Source organism: Tympanuchus pallidicinctus, unplaced genomic scaffold, assembly GCF_026119805.1.
Source record: "Tympanuchus pallidicinctus isolate F22 unplaced genomic scaffold, pur_lepc_1.0 scaffold34, whole genome shotgun sequence".
Lineage (NCBI taxonomy): Eukaryota > Metazoa > Chordata > Aves > Galliformes > Phasianidae > Tympanuchus > Tympanuchus pallidicinctus.
In genome coordinates, this window is record NW_026294752.1 from 2,203,459 (window position 1) to 2,220,356 (window position 16,898).

Below are 16,898 nucleotides of genomic sequence, written 5' to 3' on the forward strand. Positions count from 1 at the left end.
AACCTTGCATGTGGCAGGAGGATTGGAATTTGATGATCCTTAAGGTCCCTTCCAACCCAAGCCATTCTGTGATTCTATATGATCCATGTTTAGGCCTTGCTGGGTTTAAAACTGTTGGTATCTAAACCAAACACTGAGGGACTTTACAGAATCCCATAGCAGGTTCTACTACTAAACACCTACTGTGAGCAGCTTCGAGCTTAAGGAAATAGAAGTGGAACAGCCTGAAGGCATTAATGTCACTATCACGTATCAGACAGACAGTTCCTGGAATGGGCAGACTTTCTGGTATAGGATGAGGAATAAGCAGTTGTGGAAGTGAATTTCCCAAGCAAGTTGTTTGCATGGAGCAACAACAGGCACATCTGGCAGAAGTTAGCAATGAGTATTGATGCTGCAGGTACAAAGGACCTGCTCTTGAGCTTTCGGTTTCAGGTAGCTACTGATGTGCCTCTAATGGCTGTTTTGACTTCCCATTGTAATTCCTTCTTCTTTTTTTTCCATCTGCCACTCTTAGCTTCCCTGTTGCATTCAGTCCCAGTTCTGCAGAGACTCCCTGACTCCCATTCTTTGCTTTGGAGACTGCTGTGGCCCACTGTAATGAAAGACGGTCTCTGAGTGATCTGATTACAATATCATCCATTTATTTACTTTCCTTATGGATCTTTATGGAGGAAATCTTTGTGAATCCTTATGTCTCGTAAGTTAATTGCTCCCTCCCTCTCTGATGTGATTTGCTCAGTTCCCACGCACAACCCTGGGCAGCTACCTTTTCATTACTGAATTTTGACACCTCTCATTTTTCATGTACAAAGTTTGGCCAAAAGAGCAACAACAGCTCTTTTAGTAATAGATGGAACTGATCGTAAAAGACACAAAATTTTGAAGACTGACGTTGCGTCCCTGACAGACGTGCTCAGAAATTCTTAGCTAATGCCAACAAAAAGAGGCACGGGAGGAAATTACAACCAGATTGTGGAAGTGCCTCAAGTAACACACACTCCTATCAAACAGCAACTGATAAAGCATGTTGATGCCTCCTGCCTCCCCAAAGAATAGTGTTCAAATTTTCCTTAAAACACCAATTAGGATATCGGGGATTTTTAGATGGATTTTTTATTTGTGTTTTGGAGGGTTTTTTTTTTTCTTTTTTCTTTTTTTTATGCATATGTGTGTTGGGTTTTTTGTTTTTGTTTTTCTCAGTGTAACAAGGGAAACTGCTTCATCTTGGCAGTGCTTCTTGTTATATGTGAGAGACTTAAGTCAGTGTTTAGTGCAAGTTAAGCCCTAGTGAGGAACAGAGAGTTATAAATATATATATGTGAATTTTGAAAAAGAGATTCAGGCCAGTTTTGAAAACGGTAGAGCATTGGAGGAATTGAACTGCCTTAATGCATATCACACGAACCAACAGGAATAATACTGACAGGAAACAAGAATGGGTGGACGATGGGCGCTAGTAAACCTGTTAGAAGCCTTCAACCTTCAGTATCTCCATCTGAAGTTCATTAGGAGCCCCTGCTAGCTTTTATCTCCTCTTGCTTCAGTTTAATAGCTAGTGCATTGTTTCCAACTGCTGGATGATACTGACAGCAGCATAGAACATAGCTCAGAAGAGTAATGTTCAGCTCGTAATTAATTTTGTTGTTAATTCACAAAACTGATTTGGTAACTGAGATAATTCAGGCCTTCCATAGAGAAATAATTTTCTGCAGACTGGATATTTTTCCTGAGAGGGGAGAGGAGAGTCGATGGCAGAGGAGTCCTCTGGCACAACTCAGACTGGTCAAAGCTGTGCTGTGAACAAGAAGCTGTGACCTCCGTAGTGTCTGGGCTAAGCTATGACCTGGCTCATCCCCAGGAGCACCCACCTATGGAAGGCTGCTGCCTGTAGAGTGCAAGGAGCAAAACAGAAATGTCTTCTTCTGTGGGGTTCACGTCTCTGTCTTGGTGGCCTTGATTTTGGGCAGCTGTGTTTTCTGCACCCATGAGAGTTACATGTGGACCTGAGCATGCAGCTGGGGACTGTTTTATTTATGTAATGGAGATACCAAGCCTGGTGAAGGGAATTCCTGACTGTTTGTTCTTGGCAAGTAGTTTGGTAATTATCACAAGTATTTCTGAGTGTCTTTAAATATCTCATCACTTGGAAGTTTTGCCAGTCTAAATGCCGTTTATGCTAATTGAGAGGGGAATCTAACTTCGTTACTTTATGATTTTAACATAATAACTTCATTACCCGATCCAGTGAGCTACTATTCATAATTACTGATATGAAAATAACAATGGCACATCTTTATTTATACTGGAATTAACCAGACAACACCACTGCACCTTGCAGTGTAGCATGTGTAGAACAACAGGACAGAGTTAAACGACCGTCTTTGTTCCAGAGCAAGCTCATCTATAAGACTACAGTGCAAACAGCCTTACTTATTGCTTACCATGTTCTTATGCTAATGTTGGATAATATTCAGGTTAATTTAGATCACTGCCTTGCCTGTGTTTCAGATGCTTTCTGTTCATCTGCAGGGGTACCAGGCCAGTGAATGTCTGTGTTTATTTTGCAAGTGTATCCTTCTGAGGTGATTCAGAGGTACAAGAAAAATCTTCATGTGGATTAAAATGTTAGGACACCACTGAAGTGAAAATGGAGGCACCAATCACGTTATTAGGAAAAAATGGCTCCCAGCAAAACAAACAAACAAACAAACAAAAAACCAAACAAACCCCAAAAAGTTAAGGTGACATTTTTGTGTATAAAGATGTCATTTGTAATTTTGCAAGATATACTTCTTAAAATTTTATAAAGAAGCCAAAAAGAATAGCTTGGAATACATTAAGAATAGCCATTTTTGTAGTGTTTTCAATTTGAAACAGATCTGGGAAAAAGTCCAAAAAAAATTAGAAAGAAAGAAAACATTGTTCCCTTGATGCTTCCAGAGCAATTTCTCAACCTTAGGTATCTCCATAAGACTTTCATTCAAGCTGGCCCTTGTCACAATTGTTAACCACTGTGACAATTGTTGCCTGATGAGTAACTCCTCCTCTGCCCCATTTTGAATTGGACACGAACCTTGCATCTCTCTAGGCTGCTTTCTTTCTAGTTTGCAGCTATACTTGGATGAATTGATCAAAAATTAAATTATCAATTGTAATTGTGTGAAACTCAGAAGAAAGGAACCTTCAATACACACAGAGGTTCTTTCTAAATGCATATTCAGTTATCTTAGTAAACCTTTGTCCTTGAAAGTAATATCAAAATCCAGAGTGCCTACAGAAAAATACATTCACTCCTTCTGCTCTCATGCTGTAGTACTTTTCATTTAATTATATAGGTAATTTTAAACCCTCGTGTCCCTGTGTACAAGGTAACGGATTTCCTACTTGTCAACCTTCAGTGAAGTTTCTTGCTGTGAGGTCTGAACATTTTCATAAAGTCTACTACCAGAAGTTATATTTTATTAACTGCGTGAGTTAATTAAAAAAAAAAAAAAAAGTTTATCTGTATTTTAGCTCCCATTGTTCCACACAAGCTGTAGCTAAAAATCTCCAGGGGAGACAAAAAATTAAGATTTGAATAATTGGTGAGAATTGTGTATTTTAGCTATTGTGTTATCATCAACTTTTTCTGTCTGCTCAGTGAATAAAGGGTTTAGCTGCAGAGCTGTTCAAAGTTCCGTAAAGAAAATTGCAACATGAGAATTCAATCTGGACTTGCAGTTTTTCAATTCCACCACCTCATCTAGCTTTTTTGCTGCAAAAGGAAACAACTGCTGCTTCTAGGTGCCACCAAGGTATCACTTGGCTCAGCTCTGCTATCAGCTGCACTTCTGTTTCTTTAACCGGGGGTCATGGATGATACCAGGAGGTCTTTATCCATCAGAGCTGCAAAACCTGTCCGGTTAAAGCTACTGCTCCCCTGGGTGCAGCTGTGCATGTGGTCACCTGAAGTGGTTCTCTAGAATTTGCAGAACTTCCTTCAAGTTGTGGTCAAACCCCAGGATGGACCTTGGATCCTTGTGTGGAGGGGCTGTGGAGCTCTGCATCCTGTTCTGCGTTTTTTGTTGAAGTGCTGCAAAATAAACAGGTTGAACAGGCATCTGTCTGTAGTGGCAGATGCATGTATGAATTCAGTGGGGGAGCAGAAATGTCTGTCTGGTTGTCCTGGGCTGTCGGTTTGGAGAATTCGGTGGCATATGCACTGTAGTGGAAAAATGTTTTTCTGTAGTAACTATCAGAGCAGATAATCTGTGTAGATATATGTCCTTACTCTAACCAAGACCAAAACAAATAGACTCGGTGAAACCTGTCAGTGATCAATTATGCAGTTGTGTTGTCTTAAGAGGTTTCTCACTTCCTGTGCTCGTGTTTGGTATATCTGAACAGCCAGGATTTCTTTCTCCCTACTTTTTTTCTTTCTACCATAGCTAAAGGTTTCTGATCATGCATTCTGAAGTCTGACTGTCTTAACAGGTGGTTATGTAGAGATTTAAACTATTTTAGGTGATAGGAATAGAATTGTAAATGTCACTCTGGTAAAGCAGATCAGAGTCAGGAGGGACGCTGTTGTGCCTACCAGTCAGAGATGAACCTCTCACAGTTCAGCCACTTGCCAGCCTTTTGAGCGAACCTGCCTATCTGCTGCAACCAATTGTACAACTTCTGCAATTTTTCTGATCCAAAATAATTATCTTTTTCAGCTGAAACAAAGATATGCTTCAAATACTATCACGGTGTGAGTGGGGCACTACGAGCCACAACTCCAAGCGTCACGGTGAAAAACAACGCAGCTCCCGTAAGTTATGCTAGCCTTTTATTTGTTTCTCTTTATCTTCCCTATTAGCACTATTCTGTGCTTTGCTTTCCTTGCCAATTTTATCTAGTAATGTATGAAAGTAAAAGAGAGTATTTGCTTCTTAAGTGCACCATGAAACAGAGGAATGAGTATTCTTTCAGTTTAAATGTGTATTTATAAGCCAAAAGAACAGAGACTCTGCTCTCAAACTGTCACAGATAACCTCTGTGATCTGGGGTCAGTCCCATATCCTAGCTTTTTGTTGTCTTCTGTCTGCTGAGTGCTGTGAGACTTGATTAAAACCTCCAATGGATTATAAATTCTTGGACTGTAAGAACAATAAATGCTGAGAAAAAAAAGTGCAATTTTCTTAGGTGCATTTTACAAAACCATGGCATTGAACGTTTTCATGGCACTTCCTCTGAGGCAGCATCAGTGACAAGAAGTGAGCATTCAGACCCTGATCTACTGAAGTGCTGAAGATCATTTTTGACAGGCCGCGGCTTCACTGTGAGCAATTTTGATTTGCTGGAGCTTAGCAAAGCTCTGTAGCTCACTTGGCTCTAAGAAGCTACATACCTTGTCTTGTGTTTGAAAATTCAGTGGCCTTGAGATTGAGCATTTTTTAGAAGAGAGACTTGCTGACCGCCAGAGAATATCTGGCCTTGTTGACAGACTTTCACTGCCTGCCAGACTCATCTTTGCAGAGACCTGACTGAGCTAAGGAATTTTAGTCCAACTAGCATTAGAGAAGGATGGGTCTTGATGTAGTTTACTCTGGAAGCTGAGCTAAGGAAAGGTCAATCTTACACATAGTTTCAGTGAACATTCCTGAAGCTTAACTTTTAAAAGTTCGGGGGGGTGGGGGGAGTTCTGTTGTTGGTTGGTTGGTATGGATTTATTTGGTGTTGGGTTGTGTTTTTTTTTAAATGGTCCCAAGTTGATAACTCTAGAAATACCAAAAAGTCTTACTTGCTGTAAGTTGACTGTCTGATTGCATCTGGGTCGGGAAGGATTACATTTTTTCTCCCTTGATGCAGGTAGAGACTTTTTGATGTTTACCTTCTTCTGATGCAAACAACAGCTGGAAACCAGATGCTGGGTAGGGGTTGATGTGTCCAGTACTAATGAAAGGTATTCGTGTATTGGTACTCATTTCTCACATGCTCAGAATGAGTCCATTCACCATTTCTGGATCCTGGAGAATTCCTTTCAGCTGTCTACAGAGGAACAACATGACATGCCCTTGGACATCATCTTTTCTGTGGGATGTGAAAAGTAATTTAGTTTGTGGCGCGCAGTGTTTTATTAACTCAGGTCTTGCCATTTATTTTCTGATTGCCATCATTTTATGGGTGACCATCTACGTGACTGATTCAGTCCCAGTCTTCCCTGAAACCCAGCCAACCAAACAAGGCAGTAAATACCAGTAGGCTGAGAGATTAGGATATTTATTTTTCATTATTCACATCTGTTTCTCGGACCTGAGTTTGAACCATGTAAGTAAATTTGTCAGGTTTAGTGTGGAAGAGTTAGTGTTTCTTTATTAACTATTGGCGGTTTGTTTAAGTTAATAGAAGAATGTCAGATGATCTGCACTTCGTGCTGAGCAGACATGCAATCTCCTCAACTTCTTCAGTTGAGGTCTTTGCTCATGTATGTGAAATAAAATGAAACATCATTCACTTTCAGCTGAAGAGGGTTTGTGTTACAAAGAAAGTGTTCTATGTGAAGGTCAAACCATTGTCCTTGGGAGTAGCATTCTCTTCACATCTTCCTCTGATTTTTCCTGCCCTTCTGGGTTGCAGGCTATTCTGTCTTTGTCAGATCAAAGAGGCCAGCAATGTTGCAGATGCATCGTTGCTTTCTCTGTTATTTTCTCTTCATTGTTTGCTGTATGACATAAATATTTGGTGCATTGAAAGGCAAATACGAAGCAGTGAAAACGAAAAGAAAGGAACAGCAACCGAGATTATGCAATATTAACCTGGGTGACCCTGCTCTATGAAAAATTCAAGCCATAGATGTGAAAAGCACTGTATGACTGTAGAGAAAATAATGGGCTGATTCTTGAATGTGTGAAGGCTTTCAGCTAAGTATCATCCTTCAGATTCTGGTCCCAGCTGACATCATCAGATGACTTTCCTCATCTGGCTCTCTACAGTGCATGTGCAGCCCTCATTACTAAAGTATTTGGAAGTTTGACAGCATCCTGTACCATTGGAAAATGCTTTTATCCTAACTAAATAGATGAAGAGAAGAGATTTGCTCAGCCCCATCCTTTTTCAGGGCTTTGATGTGTCTCTGCACAGGCTGACCCTGGGACTGAAACACTGGTCATTATACATAGAAATGTAACTACATATAGGCATTCACCTTTGACTACGATTTCGCAAATAGCAGAGGTTAAAGAAATCACAAAATAACCTGCTCTATCTGTTTTAAAACATATTTTTTCCAAATAACAGCTTGGGGAAATTATCAGAAAGTTCTTTTCCTAAAGAAGTAGCAGCTCTTCTGGTTTGTACTTTACTATGCTCATTCACCATGCGCTAGAGAGCACAGCTTCCCTTATCCCTGTCACTGAGCCCCTTCCCATCCCTTTGCAGTCACTCTGCAAGAAAGTATACTGAAGGCAGCCAATTCTCTTCTGTTTCTTGAATTGATAAGCTAAGCACGGCTGAGCAGTGAGTGATAGATTGCTTGTTTCTCCTGTTCCTCGGTGTGATCAGTGAGATCTGACATCCTGGGCTCTCCGTGATCAAACTGGATGCATCGCATCCCTCAGTTGCTTTCACTGCTCCAGTGGTTCTGAGCACTGCCCCCGGGGTCCCACGCACAGCATTGCTCACAGCACCAGCTGAAGCTCTGCTCCTCAAGCTGGCGAGGCCTGGCTGCAGAGCAGGGACTCTTCAGATCCTGGAGCAGGTTCTTACACCTATTTTCAGCTCAAAGAGGGGATCCTCTGGGCTGCACCTGGAAATTTGCCCTCTGCAATCAGCATGAGTTTTAGTGGTGACTGTGGGAATTTAGTGTTTTGTCAGAAATAATAGCTTAGCAGGGAGAGAATCTCAGCAGAGATCTTTTTATGGGTGTAGGCACTGATGGTTTTTTTTAAAGCTCGTTACCTAGAAGGAGGGAAGTTTTACCAACGTAGAAATGGCATCACAAATTCACCCTGAAGCTCAGCTTTCAATAGAGGGGCAGAGGGAACAAGGCTTTGTATGCTTGACAGAAACAAACCTCATTTGGCACAGCTTGGGAAAAAGATCGGAAACAGGTGTCCTGCGGGAGGCAGCATGTAGGTGACCTTCTGGGGACAGCACTTTTCCTGAGACCGCAGACCCACCTGCATTGCAGCCACCCAAGCGGGTTCTGCTTGAGGCTGCAGGTGCAAGGCACCTACCTTGATTTGGGCAGCAGCTGGCAGGGTGGCCACTCAGTGTGCATCCAGTCCTGCCAGCGAGCCTTGCAGGCAGAACAATCAGCAGAATCCTAACACCATGATTTAAAAGCACTGCCACAACCATCAGAAAATCCCATGCTGTCTGTCTGTACTTTGTTGCAACTGAAAAGACAAAAGAAGTTGGAAACAATCAGGCTGGGGGCTAGAAGTGGTTGCCATTCTTGTTCGTATGATACTGAAACAATATTTAACAGGCAGTTAAAAGGAAACTTGCTTCCAAAGGGGGGGAAAAAAAAGTTGCTGTTAGCTGGATATCTTTGTATAGTGAGACAGTGCTTTAGGCTGAGTAGCGTCTCACCTTTCTTATATTATGGATGTTCTGCTCCATTTGAATTTATCTCCTTACACTCTATCCCAGTTATTAGAGCTGCTCGCCTGCTGATTAGGATGCCCTGCAGTTCATTTGTCAGTGAAAAGTCCTGTCACATTTTATCACTTATGAATCATCAAGCTTGAATATCTGGGAACCAAGAGCTGTATGCTTTGACCAATTCTGACATGGTGAAAGCTAAATGTGAATTTAGGACAATACAAAGGCCTGGGGGTGATAGCAGTAAATGGAGCACCTGTAATCATGGCAGAAAGGAACAACCTGGATGAGTGACATCCATAAAGCAGGTTTGTACATGGTAGTTTGTACTTGTAAAGCGTAAGCATTACTATGGTATAGATGAGCAAAACAGCTTCCTTAGTAGAAAAGAACATTGTTCTGGCATCTGGAACATTCCTGTGTTTACTTCTCTTCTGTTACTTACAACGTCTCCTTTAATTCATCTTTACATCAGATATTGTTGTAGAAAAATAATACAAATTACAGCAATTAATTCTAGCAATAGCAAAGATTCATCTTGCTAGGGGGGAATCTGAGGCTATGGAAATGATTTAACCCGAGCACAGCTCTTCTGGTGTAAAATAAAGCAGGCACAAGAACGGTGCATTGAATGAAAAGAACAATCTTTTCCCCTAAGATTTTATCACCTAAAAAGATAAATAGGAGACATCACAATTAAAAGACAGTAAGTGCAGAATTGATGTTTTAGCCTCAGGACAAATGTCTTTGTGAAATTGGAAATGCTCACTAGCTGTATTAGACGCAAATAATCACAGTTGATCAAATCTCTGGAGCTTTCATGCCACCGTTTTTGTCTCATAGATCATGATGGCTCTCGTCAAACGCACTTAGCATCAGAGGGAAAGCTTTGTAAATTGCAGCTAATAATTGGGAGAGACCTTCTCTGTGTTGTATTTATGTGGAAACGCTGCCTCAGCTGGGTTTCCCACAGCAGGAATCACTGCTTGATAAGTTGCTGCCATTTGTTGGTGGCTGATCATTCCCGAGGACTTCCTGCTGTAAATGTTTGCATTATGTGCTGCCATGTCAGAACATGGGCTGCCAAGAAGTGATTGATAACGAAGTGTTCTGCCTTGTTTTCATGGATGTGTTGCAAGCTGAGATTTTATAATAGTTTGCATGTATGAGCAGCCACCTCTCTCTTCTTTCTGGAGGCTGGATTTAAAATTCCAGCTGTGTGTTCTTTTTTACTTCGTTCCTTATTCTATGACAGGTGAATTTTAAAATCATCTGTGTTTCTGGGGCATCATTACCTCTAGTAAGGCCTACAGTTTGATTTTGAGAGTTTAAAAATAATTATAAATAATAATAAATAAAAATAAATAAATATTTATAAATAAATAATAAATAAATAAAAATAATTACACTTTAAGAAACAGAAGAGGTATCAGCAACTTGTAGCAGCTACTGCACTGCTCAGCAGTTACAGTTTATAACCAAAACAAAAGATTATGGAAAACACAAAATCAGGCTGCTGATCTTGCGTTTGAAAATCATAATTCTTTGCAACTAATCAGCAAAGAATGCAAGCTAGGTACGTCTTTAACAAGTGTGAGTGGTGCACCTTGAAAGGCTTATCATTTCTGGGACCAGGAGCATCATTTCTGGAAGTTTTGGGTCTGCTTAGGTGACTCAGTACTTGTTAGAAATGAGCAAAAAGTCCTCTTCCATTACCTTGAGTTATGAAGTAGGCAGAGGTACTCCCAGTTGCAGCTGCCTTTGAATGCAAGGTGAGGTGTAGCACTTTATTCAGTCTATCCCTGAATACAACACCTTCATTTCCTGTAAAGGAGATGGAGTCAAGCAGAACTGGAAAATTAAAGGCAAAGCAACAGGGGAAATGATTGGAACTGGCAATACTTGCTCATTTGCAAGGCAGAGTAGATTACAGAAGTGAAAAACAAAGGGCTCTCTGCCAAGGTAGTCTCTTTCCATTGTAAAAGAGGATCTAACAGAATATGTATGCTAAGAAGCAACTACGGTAAGAGAGTACATTATATTGATCCAAGGTGAATAATGCTGAAAAAAGCAGCTGATCCATAAACTGTGGGAAGGTTATCTGTGTATGCTTCTGATCTATTGGAAATATCTGGTAATGTTTTTGTTTTCTTCTGATGTTTTTTTATTCAGAGTACTGGCAATGCTGTGCATATTCCTCCCACCTTATGTACTCATACTTTGCCACAGCTGTGGGCTAACATTAAATATGTAATATAGCATGAGAACGTAAGTCTTTGGATTTAAAGGAACAATTAAATTTACAGCAAAATCACTTAAGCAACTTAACAGGAAGCTCTGTGTGTCATTGGTTTTCCATAAATATGCAGGGAGCAACTTGGTCGCTTGTATATAAAATAATTTCATGGTGCCTGGAAGTAGCTGTAATGGCATATGAGAGGTAGCAGTATCTCTTAGAAGGGAATTGGGAAAGATTTTCCTGTGTGTATAGGAAAGATTGGCTCCATTTATACTTGTCTTGAATTGTTCTGAAGAGCTGATAGTAAAAAAGAGAACAAGGAGACAATTAGGAACAGTCCAGAAAGATTTTCATTAGTAGTCTATTGTTGTCAAGACTTCATATTGTAGCACCTACCTAAAGTTGTACTCTAGGATTGGGCACTGGGGCACAGAGCACCAAACAGATATGCTGGCTGTTACATGAGGCAATGGCTCATTAACAGGTGTTTGGAGAACAGATTTTCCAGGCAGAATTTGAACTCTAACAAATATAAATAGATTATTTTTAATTTTTATAGAATAAATAGATTATTTTTAATTTTTTATACAGATACAAATAGAATTATTTTTAGTGTGAGAACAACCCTGAACACATTTGTTACCGCTGAAATATGTCATGAATTCATTTCTTCCCTTCTGTTTTGTTTCATTATAAAACCATGGTAGTGTTTTACAGCCTGATTTGGCAATATTCTGCTATGTTCTAGCATACTTAATCACGCGAGCAGCCTTCTCATAGTTGCACAGTTGAGCCCATAGTTCAATGTAATTACATTTTTTGTTATGATTTTCTATATCCTAATTAGCACTGATTCAAAGGACTTGAAGGTTAATGACATATCCAAATTATTTCTTATTGCCACCTCAGTAACACAGCCACTTTTTCAGGATCTGGCTACATAAAGACCATTGTATTTATGCTGCAATTACCCTGACGTGGAGTGAGCATAGCATTTCTATGAATTAGTGGAGTCAGAAAGCGTAACCAGGGTGTAATTGTTCTCTAACTGCAGTGTAACTATAGTCACTGCATTATAAATAATAACCTTTCTCTTCCTTTTATTTCCTCTACTCGCAGTTTAAATTGGAATGGTTGTCAAGAGATTTTCGTTAGATATTAAGAAAACTCATTTGCACTGAGGCCTCTTCTGAGTACTTTTCAATAATACTGGCTATTATGGTCCTGGTTCGGTAAAGGTGTGGAGCAAATGCTGAAATTCCATTGCTTTTACAGGAAAAGTTTAGGATTTTTCTTCCAAATCAGCAGACTTTTGAAACAGGACAGAATAAGCAAGTAGAGTCACTTCAAACTGTGTTTGTATTAGGACACGTTTCAGATATGTCCGTAACTAAACAAGTGATAAGCGATGCAGTTCTGTGTGCCTTGTGGCTTTTTTCCTCTTATCTTGACATCTACTTCTTCAGCTCAGTGTGGTTCAAACTGCTATTGCCACCAATTTATGTTATCAAAGACTGACACCGCTTGTGAGAGAGGTATGTGCTCAGATTTTATTGCCTAACAAGAACAAACTGAGCAGAGGAGGAACAAACAATGATATTATTTGTGAGCATCAGCACTGATTTCCTGAGCAGCAACTGTAAATCACAACATGAAAGTTTGTTCTCTTTTATTGTTCTGAAGCAGGAGGAACATCTCTGTTTTCCAGCACATTTGTGTATTTAAAATTTTGTATTCTTTCTAATTTCCTCTCTCTTCATATGAAAAATGAGGCATAGCGTATTGGATCACCACCAGTGAAGGGTTGAAAATTCAAACTCAAGCACCAAATATAAGTTTAGATTTGGTGCCAAAAATCAGAAGTGATTTGAAAGACAAAAGGAATGGGGCCCAAGATACCCCATCATGCTTTTTCTGCACTAAATCATTTGCATTAAACATGAGTATCTCCGAGGATTCTCCAGAGTATCAAACACTGTGTGCCAGTACAGACAAGGCAGTTCTGGTGCCTGCCCTGTGCAGTGCACTGAAGTATAACAGGGGTGATCAGAAGTGGAAGTTGCAGGGTACCTTGTGCTCATCCTTTAGTCTCTTTTACCACTGCTAGCATACTTGAGCACCTGGTAATTTTAAAATGTGTTTTATTTGGCACTTCATGCACTGCCATGGATTTAAACAGGGAAGAGCTTGCTTAAGAGAGCTAGTATCTGTTAAATTATTAAGCAAAATAATCATTTCATTTATTGAGCTTTTTCCTACTGTGCTGCTCTGAATGTGACATTGTGCAATCGGAGGAGAGCAGGAGCAGAACAGAAGGCAGGGTTAAAGACACCACTTGCTTATCTGCCATTAAAACATTGTCAACTTCTTGCCCTCTTGTGGACTCTAATTAAGCAGCACTAATTGTGGAGCTTGTGAGCCATCCCTGTGTATCACTGGCCATGGCACACTCCTCACTCTGAAGATCAGCTGCACACATTTTGAGCTTCTTGCCTCTCCCTGTTGCCCTTGTTTCCTTGCACATGTTGTTTTTTTTAAAAAAAAAAAGCCACTTGGGTGAGCTTAAACCTTACTGAGCATCTGATCCTGTACAAACTTCTACACGTGGAAATAGAGTGGTTTAATTAGCAGACTTACAGTACAGCACAGAGCTGTAATGAAAAGAATTAAAAGCGTGACAGTTGGGGGACTGGAGTGATTTTATTTCAGCAGACCTAGAAGGTCATTACACAAGCCATTTCTTAGTTAATGGGTTCAATACAGTCTGGTGCCTCCTAGCCACTTACTTTCCAGGATCTCTTCTTATGGTCACATAATAGCCATAGTGAATGTCTGCACGTTGTATTACTTCCTTCTGTAGTTTAGTAAATTATGAAAAGGTCAGTGACTATTCAGCACACTGCACTGGTGTAATCACATCTGTGCTGGTTTGCAGTCGTAGTGTTTTTCTCAATCCGTGACATCCATGCCTTATAAACACAGTATAAGACTGTTGACATTGGTATGCTTTGATCTTTTAGAGTTTAAAATGAGGGAAAGAAGGAACAGGAGTGCTACAGGGTTGAGTATTCTCCAACATCCAACACCCAGGGCCATGGAAGTTACAGGAATCCTGCAGTACATGGGCACCAGATCCTCTAGGCCAATTTTGGTATGTCTGCAATACTCACTGATGAGTTATAGAACAGAAAGAGCTGTGTTTTGGTTTGCTGTACACCATTGCAGGACCACCTGTCCACATCTTAACTTTACTGGCCATGATGTGTTCAACAGTTGCCCATTCTGGGTGTGCACTGGATAGGCGTGGGACTAGCTGTTGGAAAACTTCATGTTCCAAATGGGTTTTTGATGAGTGGAAGTCATTGCAGCAGGGAAATAATTTTGGGCTGATCAGCTGCACTTTGGTGTGTATCACAGAGTCACACATTTGGTGTGTAAAGATGCAAGTCAAATCTGCACCAAAAAAAAAGTTCCAGATAGTAATTCAGTAATGCAGACAGACCTAGTGAGCAGTTTCTTAGGCCATGATTTAGCATCCTGTTTAAATCTTTGTTGCCACTTAGTATAGTAATTATGGCTGTTCCTGATAGCCATCCATGACCCTTTTTTTTCAGTCTTGTTGAATTCTTGGCCTTTTTGTCTCCATGCAGCAACAAATTTTGCTCTTTAATTGGGCCTTGCAAGGAAAAAAAAAATTGCTTTCCTCAATTTTGAATTTCCTATTGTTCAGTGCTTTGCAGGGATACATAAGGCTAGTACTGGATTTGTCTGGCGATGCCACTAGTTCTTTATAGAGTCTCACCTTTACACTGTGGTGCTGTGGTTTAACCTGATGGGCAGCTCAGCACCAGGCAGCTGCTTGCATACAGACACACATAGTCAGACTGGGAATGATAATCTGTGGGTTGAGGTAAGAAGGATTTAATAAGGAAAAAAAAAAGGAGAAAAGAAAAAAGAAGAAAAGAAGAAGAAAGAAGAAAAGAGAAGAAAAGAAGAAAGCAAGTGATATACAGTGCTCACCACGCACCACCCACCACTACCCAGCCAGTCTCCAGGCAGTGGCACTTCAGCCACCTTCCCCCAGTTTTATAGGTCAGCATGATGCCTTATGTATGGACTTTCCCTTTGGCCTACTTCTGTCCCCTCCCAGCTACTTGTGCACCCTTGCTGACAGGGCAGCATGAGAAGCTGAAACCTCCTTGGCTCTGTGTAAGAGAGCCAGTTATTTCCATCCTAAATCACACAACACCATACCAGCTACTGTGAAGAAAATTAACTCTCTACAAGCAGAAATCAAGACAAGTACAAACCTCTGCATTGCTTTGGTCTGCAGGAGTAATTTCCCAAGATTGACTGAAGTGTTTGAGACAAATTCTGCACTGATCTTCATCAAAACTGACACATGCTCCGAAAAAATACCTCTCTTGCTGTTAAGATGTGATTTGCTTATTAACATCTACAATAATTATATCATTATACATACAGTAGCTAATGATTTCTTTGCAGTGACAGCACTTCTGCATTTAGCTGACATCCCTTTTCCTCTTCTGTCATATTTAATCATTTTACATTCAAAAGTCTTTTGCATCCAGTATGCAGCAAATCCTTCATGAAGCTGCGGTACCCAAATTGCTGTATTTAACTCAGCTGTTATCAGAGGTTGGAATTTGCAAACATTACTTCTTCCAAATGTCTTTGCCATAACATCCCACCATAGCTTTTGTTTGGGATGAGTTTGGCTCCTATTTTCTTTATCTTTCAGATTAGTCATTGCCATTATGTATGAAGAGTAACAGAGAGCTGGATTTGTGCACTCTTAAGGAGTTTTAGGTGGGATATTAGTGGTGCCTTTAACTACAATGGGAAGCTGTAGGGAAGCAGGACATGGACATGGTGAAAACACGGCAGGCAATATGCACAAATTGCGGCACGGGAAATACTGATTAGACTTCAGGAATACTTTTTCTTCCTTGTGAGAGTAGTCATCCATTAGGACAGGTTGCCTAAAGAACTTGTAGGATCAGACCTAAAATACAGTGCCCTGATTAACCTTCTCTAGAGTCGTCCTCATCAGGGTTGGGCCAGGTGACTTCAGGAAATGCCTTCCAACGTCAGATAATCTGTGAGAGTTTGATTACAATCCCTATTCCCACAAGCACACTTCACTGCAGAGAGCTGTTGACTTCTTAAAGCTTGCTGCTATACAAAGCAGCAAACTAAGAAAAACGGAACAGTGGCTGCTCAGCTGCAGTAACCAAATACAAAAAGGAAGGCGATGAGAAAAGAGAAGACCATGAGTTTCCTGAAACAGTACAGGCACTTTCCACTGGGTCAGATGTATTCCCAAAAGGTACATCTCCCCAATAGGAGAAACACTTAGCTTGAATGAGGCTATGTTAGTAAGAAACTTTAGATACAGTAAAAGAAGATTTTTTTTCTTTTAAGCTTTATTCTTTCTGTGCCATCATGACTGAAAAATGTGCAAATGTTTTATTAGTAATTCAGCAAGATTGAGGGACATTTGAAGTAGCAAAGATACTTTTTATTAAACTCTGTGGTCGCTTCTACTTTGCCTAAAGTATCCAAGGCTGAAAGTAAAAATCTGTAATTCACTTATGAAAATAATGGTATTCACAGTGAATTGCTATTTGGGGCATTCGTTCAGAAGAATGGGCATTGTCCAATGCACTGCTGCTTTTTTGTGGCTTGAAGGATGATTGACCAGATTCCCCTGTCCAGACTCCTTGACAGCAAGGCTAATGTATAGAGCCTTTCAAATACAGCTCAGCTGAATGATCTAGGTGTGTCCCACATGTGTGAGCATTGCTATTCGATGTTCTTGTCCTAGCCAAACTACATTAGAAGAGCTAAACAGATTCTAAAGCTTGCCTTGAAGCACAGACTGCACTCTAAAGTAGTTTTCCACATGGCAAAGACATTTGGATGCATTTCATTTCAGGGTATTTCCGCCATATATGCTTACATCTTCATCACCCTCCTTGTTCCTTAGTTCAAAAAGAAAAGATGTTATTTTCTTAGCTCTCAGTACAAATAGAAGACTTTATTGAGAAGCTAAAGGAGCAAA

At 40.3% G+C, this 16,898-nt stretch overlaps 1 protein-coding gene across 6 annotated transcripts in view; it reads left to right on the forward strand.

Moving 5' to 3' along the window:
• Positions 1–16,898, forward strand: part of HECW1 (HECT, C2 and WW domain containing E3 ubiquitin protein ligase 1) — a 230,445-nt gene that overhangs the window by 118,180 nt on the left and 95,367 nt on the right. For all 6 annotated transcript variants that reach the window (XM_052698978.1, XM_052698976.1, XM_052698974.1 and 3 more), the window contains one exon: positions 4,704–4,798. In XM_052698978.1, coding sequence (XP_052554938.1) covers positions 4,704–4,798 — 95 coding nt within the window. The remainder of the gene's footprint in view (positions 1–4,703; positions 4,799–16,898) is intronic.